General features: G+C 33.4%; 2 protein-coding genes across 2 annotated transcripts; both read left to right on the top strand.

The window, feature by feature from the left end:
• The first annotated feature begins 358 nt into the window (after positions 1 to 358).
• On the top strand, positions 359 to 3,448 carry LOC114165520 (uncharacterized). The gene is made up of 5 exons (XM_085667494.1): positions 359 to 363; positions 1,264 to 1,352; positions 1,447 to 1,937; positions 2,024 to 3,193; positions 3,278 to 3,448. Exons 1-5 carry the CDS (start codon positions 359 to 361, stop codon positions 3,446 to 3,448), a joined length of 1,926 nt encoding a protein of 641 aa, XP_085523620.1.
• Positions 3,449 to 3,693: 245 nt separating this feature from the next.
• LOC146883263 (uncharacterized) lies at positions 3,694 to 4,286 on the top strand. Its single transcript, XM_085667941.1, has one exon. It carries the CDS (start codon positions 3,694 to 3,696, stop codon positions 4,267 to 4,269), a length of 576 nt encoding a protein of 191 aa, XP_085524067.1. The 3' UTR covers positions 4,270 to 4,286.
• Positions 4,287 to 9,775: the final 5,489 nt, after the last annotated feature.

Genomic DNA, 9,775 nt, shown 5'->3' with positions numbered 1-9,775 from the left:
AATAAATTAAAGAAAATAAAAAAAACTAAAAAAAAATTAAAACTACAAAAGAGGCACAAAATAAATAAAATTAATTAAAAACTAAATCCTAAGTTAAAAAAAAAAACTAAAATAAAATAAAAATAAGTTAAATAAAATTCAAAAATTAAAAAGAAAATTATACATATAAAGGATTTCGAAATTTGTTAAATAACTTAACCGGATTTTGAAATCTAATGAATTCCTAAGTTGGATTTTGAAATTCGATGAGTTACTAAACTGAATTTTAAAATCTAGTGTGTTTGTAAACTGGATTTTGAAATCTGGTGTTTTTTAATCGGATTTCTAAATCCAATGTTTTCTTAAATTAGGTTTCGAAATGGGGTATTTTTCTAAATCCGTTAAATTACTAAATTGGATTTCGAAATTCGGTGCTTTCCTAAATTTGTTGAATTACTAAATTGGATTTCGAAATCCGATGTTGAACCGGTGTACTTGCTGGATAATTTACATCCTTAATTAGGGGATCATTAATCACATATTTTGTCATTCAGACTACATTTATTAATTATTCAACCTTATTGTACTTGTTAAACGTTTTCTCTTAGTTGTCTAACACAACTTCACTTTTAACCAGAGACTTGCGCGTCTGGTAGAGTGATTGTTTTGTTATTATCCAAATCTCGTTGGTTACTAGGGCTCGTGTATTCCAACAAAAGAGGAGGCGGCGACAACAACAATTACAATGACATAGGAAGAGGAAGGGAGGAAAAGGTGAAGGAATATGAGGAGGAGCCAAAGGCAGCATACACAACATATGTGACGATAGTGGTAGTGGTAGAGGAAGAGAAAGACCGAATTGTGATACTTACCGATGGAATTTACGGATAAAAAGAAATTTGTCAGTAATTATGGGTTAACTATGTTTTACGTCCTCAAACTATTGAGCATTTTTGGTTTTGGTCCCTCCTTCAAACTTTAATCTATTTTGGTCCCCCATCTTCTGAAACTCGTGGAATTGGTCCCTATTTTAGCATGTCGTTAGTTTTTTTTTGAGCTGGCAGACGGAGTTCTAGGTCACACGTTATTTTTAAGAGAGATTTCAGCTACAGTGCAAACGTGGAAGACAAAAAGTAAACTGGAGTGTGAAGCTTTGGTTTTGTTAATCAGAAAGCGTACAAAAGAATTTGAATCGACCCTTCCCCAGGTTGCGTTGTATGATAGTGGTAGTGCAACTGATATTTTCAAAGAGAAGCTTTAAAGTGGGATTGCGAATTGGAATAGGGTTCTGATTTCGAAAACAAAATTGGAGGTTTTGGTTTGCAGCTCGAAGACAAATTGGTGGGTTCGTGTCGCGAAGTTCTTCGACGGAGGTAAGTGGTTATTTTTTGGTTTCATTTTTTCTTTCCTCTGTGTAGTTCCATTGGGTTTTCATCGAAGTGATTTTTCTGTTGCTTTGCAATGTAGGGTTCGAGATGGGTTTTGATCTCGTTTTGTATCATATGGGAAGGTTTGAAAAGAAAAGGGGAGTGAAGTATGTTGGTGGAGAAATACATGTTGTTAAGTGCATTGACCCTGATCGTTGGTCATATTTTGAAGCATTGGGTATAGTCAAAGAATTCAAGTATGGTGGTGAAGTTAGACTATGGTGGAAGGGTTCATCTGAAAGCCTATACAACAGTCTAAGGCTACTGAGTGATGATAGGGAAGCATTGAACCTAGCTAAGTATGCAGATGATAATGAAGAAGAAGTTGAACTGTACGTGGAGCATCTTCCTAGTATGACAAAAATTATTAAGTGTATTGAAGGAGTGGGTGAAGAGGCAGGACAAGAACAGGTTGTACAGCAAGAGGTTGTCGAGGAAGTGGTTGCTGATAAAGTGGTAATGGGGGAAGAAGAGGTTAGGGAACAAGAGGTTATGGAAGAAGTTAGGGAAGAAGAGGTTGGGGGAGAAGAGGTTAGGGGACAGGAACTCAGGGAGAAGAGGTGAGGGAAGAAGAGGTTAGGGGACAAGAACTGAGGGGAGAAGAGGTTAGGGGATAGGAACTAAGGGGAGAAGAGGTGAGGGGAGAAGAAGTGAGGGAAGAAGAGGTTCGAGATAGACTTGATGAGAGTGAAGAAGAAAGGGTTGCTGATGATGATGATGGGTTTGGCATGGATAATGTGCCACGAAGAAATTTTCAACAGGTTTTGGAGAGGTGGAATAGATTGAAAGCAAAGTCCAATTCAGGTAGGAAAAAGAGAAATGTTGGTGAAGGGTCATTTGTGACTAATGACTGTGTTGGACAACATGAAATCAATGAAGAATACGATAGTGAGCAACTGTGCTCTGATGTTGATAGTGATGAAGGTGTTAGTGATAAAATGCCAAAATTTGTGAAGTATAATGCTGAAGATATGAACAAGAGCTTCAAATTCAGATTAGGGATGGAATTCTGTTCCTTTAAAGATTTCAAGCATGCCCTTATGGAGCATAGTGTATTGAATGGGAAGGAAATTAAATTTGTGAAGAATGATGGTAAAAGAGTAAGGGTTGTTTGTAAAAAGAAGCGTGGCTTTCTAATAATGGTGAGCAAGGTTGGTGGTAGCCAAACCTTTAGAGTGAAGACACTTGTTGGCAGTCATAGATGTGGGAGGGTTATGTTCAACAAGAATGCAAATAAAGATTGGATTGCACAGGTATTGTTGGACAAATTTTTAGATGTGGGGAACATGACTGTAAACCAAATAATTGATGAAGTTAGAAAGAATTATAGTGTTGGGGTAACGCCTTGGAGAGCTGCCAGAGCAAAGGAGATTGCAATGGACTGCATGGTGGGAGATGGTCAACGACAATATGCTCTGCTTTATGATTATGTGGCTGAGTTATTAAGAGTAAAGGCTGGAACCTTTAAGATCAAAATTAACCAACACACTCCCACTTTGCAACCAAGATTTGGGTCTTTTTACATGTGTTTAGATGGCTACAAGCAGGGGTTCTTGGCTGGATGTAGGCCTTTCATTGGTGTAGATGGTTGTCATTTAAAGACAACCTATGGTGGTCAATTACTGGTTGCAATTGGTAGAGACCCAAATGATCAGTACTTTCCATTAGCCTTTGCAGTGGTGGAAAATGAATGCAAAGAAACTTGGAGATGGTTTCTATCATTGTTATTGGAAGATATTGGGGACATCCAATCGAATTGTTGGGTTTTCATTTCGGATCAACAGAAGGTAAACATAATCTGAAACAGTTTTAATTTTGTTGTTTCATACATCTTAATTGAAATGATAACAATATTATTGTATTCTTTGTAGGGACTAATGACAATTTTCGATGAGATATTGGAAGGAGTGGAGCATAGGTTCTGTTTGAGACACCTTTATAGTAATTTTAAAAAGAGATTTGGTGGAGGAGTTGTCATCCGGGACCTTATGATAGGGGTTGCAAAGGCTACCTTCTATCAAGCATGGGAAAAAAATGGGTGAGTTGCAGAAAATTAATCCAATGCTTATAAATACTTCAAATACCTAGGAAATGTTGGTGTAAACATGAATTTAGTATGTATCCTAGGTGTGATGTGTTGATGAATAATTTATCTAAATCCTTCAATAGCTCAATTCTGATTGCTAGAGATAAACCTATCATAACTATGATGGAGTGGATTAGATCATACATCATGGGTATGTTTGCATCCCTAAGATACAAATGCAGTTTATATACTGCAAATGTGATGCCTAAACCTCAAAAAAGACTAGATAAGGAAATTGAAAAAAGTGCAAATTGGATTCCAGTCTGGGTAAGGGGGGCAAAGTTTGAAGTGACTCAGGGGTTCACCATGGAAAAATTTGTTGTCGACCTAACTAAACATAGTTGTAGTTGTTATTTCTGGGATTTGGTGGGGATTCCATGTAGGCATGCAGTGGTTGCAATTCACTACAAGATAGAAAATCCTGAGGATTATGTTCATCCTTATTACCAAAAAAATGCATATCTAGCTTGTTATGGACCTGAAATAAACCCCATAAATGGACAACAAATGTGGCCTAAAAGTGATTTCCTAGAGCTGCTACCACCTATCTACAAAACACCACTAGGACGACCCAAGAAACTACGTATGAGGGAAGCAGATGAACATGTTAGTCATTCAAAAATAACTAAGAAAAATATTGCCATGAAGTGTACAAGATGTAATCAGTTTGGACATAATATTAGGACCTGCAGAAAGAGAAACACAACCAGAACAACCAGACAAGTAACATTTAATTCAGTTTTCTATCTTTATTTTGTGATACAATATTCAAAATAATTTGAATACCCATTTCACAGAGGAACACCCATGCACCAGCAGCAACTGAAGCTGAATGTAGCAATTCTGCACAAGCAAGAAGGCAAAGGCCTCGTAAGAGGGAGAGATCCTCATCTTTGGCTGGCACCAGCAAGCAATGAGCAACAACAATAACAAGAAACACAACTCCACAAGTTATAGGGTCCCAAGCAAGTAGCATTGCACCCACTGGACAGCCCACGTGATTTGATTCATTGTAACTTTGTAGTTGGTTTGTTGGATTAAGTGAAAACTTTGTTTTTTTTTGTGTACATGTATGCATTATTGTTCCCCACTAATGGAACACTATAGCGGTAGCTATGCATGTGGTGGACCACCTTTTGTTATAGGCACCACTTTTGATGTAGGGACCACATTTTGATCATGGACCACTACTAAAACATTACAGCCATGATGCTTTTTGTAATGACTTAGCAGTTGTTTAATTCATATGGTTTCAATGTCGACTTTATATAATTATATGTTTGGTTCAAACTGTTAAAAATTTCAAATTAGTAAAGAAGTAACTCATTTATGGCAATCTTCACATAAGCCATATTTAAAACAAACCAGTATGTAAATAAAGCTACCAAAACGGAAAAAATATGGCTTGCGCGCAGTTAAAAAAATGGCCAACAGATTGATAATACCACAAGGGTAATGGAACACCAATTCAACCAAGTGAAATGGAACACCAATTCATTCATTAATAATAAATCCCCACGAATACAATACCTATCTAAAATAACCCCTAAAACATAAAAACCTTCACTACCACAACTCACAACTACATACCTAACCTAATTACAATTCACCTTCAACAAGAACATAACCACAAATAAAACTGTAAACGTCCACGACATAAGAAATAAAAATTGCAGGAATTTCCCTAATCTTTTCTCTGTTTGCAATTTCCTCTTCAACTTCTCATTTTTCTTTGTCAATTCCAGGATAACTTTGTCCCTATCCAAGCAAACTTCATCTTCTTCTACTATTTTTCTACTGTTAGCTTCAATTTCAGATTCTTTACCTTCGAATTCAGATTCATCTTCTTTAACCCACTCAAAATAGTTGCAGTGTGAATTAGACTGCAAAAGGAAAAAATTATAGCATTTCCATACATCAAACTCAAGCAAAAGTGATGGAAATTGTTATACTTACAGCCTTTAGGAGCAACAATCTTTCCCCACACCCACATACTTTTGATGCTATTTCCGAAGACGAGGCACAACTCTGCGACATTTTCGAACCAATCTTCCTCTGCGTAAAATTGAAACCTTTGCTACCACTCTTCATAACTGACTCCAGACGAATGTTGTTGCCTCAGTTTCCCCAACACAAATCAATCTTCCTCTTCGGTCACACTCTTTAGCACATTACCACTGTTCCAATCTCGTTCCAATCCTCCAATCACAATGTTAGGGTTCAAATCCTGTATTTGAAGCTTTTGAGTAAAATAAAGTAATTAACTTTTATTTTGTCACATTTCACTGTAGCTTAATTGACCCTTAAAATAACGGGTGACATGGAACTCCGTTTGCTAGCTCAAAAAAAAAACTAACGACATGCTAAAATAGGGACCAATTCCACGAATTTCAGAAGATTGGGGACCAAAATAGATTAAAGTTTGAAGGAGGAACCAAAACCAAAAACGTTCAATAGTTTTAGGACGTAAAACATAGTTAACCCCAGTAATTATTGATGAATCTTGATGGTCTATAATTACTGATGGATAATTACCTGACAAATTTTATCATGTCAGTAATAGCAAATAAATTTTTCTATTCATTGATAAAATTTATCGATGAACATTTTATTAACATTTTTTTTGTTATCGATAAGTCATCAATAAATCTTCTTTTCTTTTTTTAGAGAGCCCTTCACTCTTTTGGAAACTACTTACCACAAAACTCAAGTGTAAAATGTAAATTTTTGAAGATTAACACAACTTTTTCTTTCAAAGCACATTCAAAACAACATACAAGTGTCCCTTAGTATCATAAAATTGCTTGAGGACATTAGTTAGCCCATATGAATCACAAGCCACTAATGCAATGCATATCTTTTTAAAGGCAACTTTCCATTCATCCCGTTCTTAATTTGAATTTCATGATAACCACTTCTTAAATCAAATTTTAAAATATACAACTACCATGCAATTCATCCAATACATCCAATAAATCATCTAACATAAGAATATGGTTATTTAGTAATTTATAATAATTGCACATCCTCCAAGATGTTGCCGAATGAGGTTAATGTGGTTTTCCCTAGAGGTGGTAGTCCTCTAGGCACTTCATTGAAAAAACATTATTGAACTACTGTAAAAGAGAATCTAAACTAGAAGGAAGGTTAATTTGATTTGAGTAGTCAACACCCAAAGTGTTGTTTTTGCAATAAAGTAAAGATAGACGTTTGCTAGAAAGTAGCACTTTCTCCATTTCACTTATTTTAAATGCATTCATTATCCCTCATGTGTTTATCTCTTTTTAGGTGTTTCACGTTGTTTTGCTTATATGTTTCACTAATTTCTCTTTTTTCTCGCACTGTTTTTTTTTTCTCTCAATTTCAATTGATCTTCACACACCTCTTTAAGAGAAAATGGTTTTGAATAATCTTTTTGTTGTTGTGCATGAAAGAAAATTTATTGGTAAAACCATTATAGATGACTTTCACGTCAAAAAGTCATGGCCTCCCTAAGAGAATGTGAGTTTCTTCTTATCGAGTGACATTAAACAAGACCTTGTCATTGTATTGTCGTATTGATAGGTTCCCGTCCACTTGCAAGTGGTGTACATTGGACAATTGTTATTTTCTTCTTTCTTTTTTATTCTATGGCTTTAACTTCTTTCTTTCATTTTTATCTTTTCTCTTGGCACACAATCACTATCGGTAACCAAATTAGTGATCAAAAATTGCTTCTTCTTGATTTAAATAGTAACTAAATTTTTAGTTACACAAATTAGTCACTAAATCTGTGACTAAATTATACAATTACTATTATAATGTTATTTTATATCTTATTTTTTTAAATAAGATGCAAGAAAAAAAAACCTATCACTATTATTTTTACAGAATAATCATCCCTCATTATAAATTAAAAAAAAAATCTAATTATAAATCTTACCTCATTTATAAATAAATAAAAAATACAATCTTCATATTTTTAAAAAATGAGATAAAGTACCCTAATAATTAATTTATCATTTGGTTCTAGATTTGAATCCTAACTCAAAACAAAATATTAATGTAATTAGCTCAGTACCTTCATACTTTGGTTTCAAATAAATACAAAGCAAAAGTACTCTACACATAGGATATTTTTGGACGTTGTATAAAATATTGTGGTGTAAAAGAATCAACATTAAATCTTCGTTACTTCATTGAAAGATATTATATGGACATCTTTGGTTTTATTATACAATAGGCAGTGGATATTTATATATATATATATATATATATATATATATATATATATATATATATATATATATATATATATATATATATGTCACAGTCACGACATTTGATTTATTTGTCCGTTCAAGGAACAGTCAATATAAAAGAAGATTGTTCTAAATGATATACTTCTACAACCTTGGATAAATATGTGTTTCTGGTATACTGCTACAACCTTGAACAAATGTGTGTTCCAAAACATAAATTGATATTTATATTGTTGGATTGTCTTATAGATTTTTTTTTTCTTTTTTTATGAATAGACATAAAACAGTGGCCCCTGATACTTTCTCCCAAAAGAATCTTGACTTTGGTAGCAACAAGACGCAATGTTCATCTTCAAATCACAAAATCTTAAAGAGGAAATCAATTCTATAAATGAAGAAATTCGTCTCGATCTTAAGACACTCAAATCGTTTAGTTTAAGATTACCTCCACTTTCAACTATAGCATTCTTTAGGCTAGAACATTCAAGTGTATTGCGATTAAGGCAACTTTATTAATTTACTAAATTAATTTATCTTGGAGGAGCTTAACTAATTATTGGAAAACCATCTTAAAAACAACCTCCTAATTAGGCCTGAACTATGTGAAAGAAAAAAAAAAAGATGAAGTTTCCAAGTTCAAAGGAAAAACAATTTGTTTGGCCCATAAGTAAGCAAAGGTAATCCAAATGCCAAAGTGCATCGTCTTTGTTCGGTGGGGACCCACAAGTAGCGGACCATGGGTAAGTGTCCAGTTGATTTTGTTAAATTTATTACTAAAAAAAAAATATACTCCCGCCAATCTTATGTTGTCCTTTCCAAAATTTTGCTTCCCTTAGTTTTTTATTTTTATTTTAAAAGATTGTTTGATTGAGACTCAAATATATTTTAATTGTTTTTACTGAGTTAGGATCTTATATCTACCACCACCTTTGTTACATAAGTCTGATCAGAGATGTTAAAATGATTCAAAGTCATAAAGTCAACTTCATTTATTATGGATTTGAATTTAGGATGCACGAATATATGATATGTGTATCAAACATGATATATATCCAATACATCAATATATCATGGAGTTTGACAATTTGATTTTTTTATTATTTGAATGGTTTAGATATTTAATTTATTTGTCTGTAAAATTATATAAATTGACAATTTAATTTTCAACTAATATTTTTATAGTAGTATTTGATGAATAGGTAAGTATTTTGATTGTACAGTAATGAATTCACATGTCTTAATTACAACCAAGAGTTGTAAATTATTCTTTTAAAGAAAGGGTTAGATTTATAGATGAGAAATCTCTCCACTTACGACTTATCTCTCTCACTTTTCTATAAATCTCCTCACATTTATTTTCTTCATCACCTTCATTTCCACCATCTCAGAGTCATATCTTTCCATTCAAAACTTCTTTTTTGGTCTATTCTTTTATTTATGTTTTATTTTTGTTGAATATGAATACATTATAACATTTTTTCTTGAAATTATTGTGAGTTGTGTTGGCCACATCAACACAAACAAAATTAACAGTAAATATAGATTTCATTTAATGATATGATTTTTCATCTTCAAATATGGACGTCTAGATTAAAATAATATATGACTTTTTATTTTTTCACCAAGACTAACATACTCATGATGTCAAAAAAATTCGCACTTGCATGTATTTGTAGATACAATCCGCAACGGATAGAAAATTGATATTATAAATGAATATTCGCGGAATGGATATGAGTAATTTTTATACTCGAATGTTAACGGAACGAGTACGGATATCATAATATTTGTATATGTGAATATCTGTACCCGTTATAATCTAATTTAAATTAAAAAAGATTAAAAAATCATTATTAAAACATTAACACATTGATTTTGAATGAGTTATTTTTTATGAATTGATTTTCAAAAATCTTTATGTAAGACCCCATTTTCTTTTCAGCCCTAATGTCAGTGGGCCGCCCTCGTAAGTGGGCCTAAGGCCGACCCAACTTGTAAGCCCTTAGGTCTGCCCTAAAACCTAGGGTACCCTACACTTCAGA

This window comes from Vigna unguiculata, chromosome 10 (genome assembly GCF_037176805.1).
Source record: "Vigna unguiculata cultivar grain cowpea cultivar isolate G323 ecotype 2 chromosome 10, ASM3717680v1, whole genome shotgun sequence".
In the NCBI taxonomy this organism is placed as follows: domain Eukaryota; kingdom Viridiplantae; phylum Streptophyta; class Magnoliopsida; order Fabales; family Fabaceae; genus Vigna; species Vigna unguiculata.
This window is presented reverse-complemented; position numbering and strand designations above follow the sequence as displayed.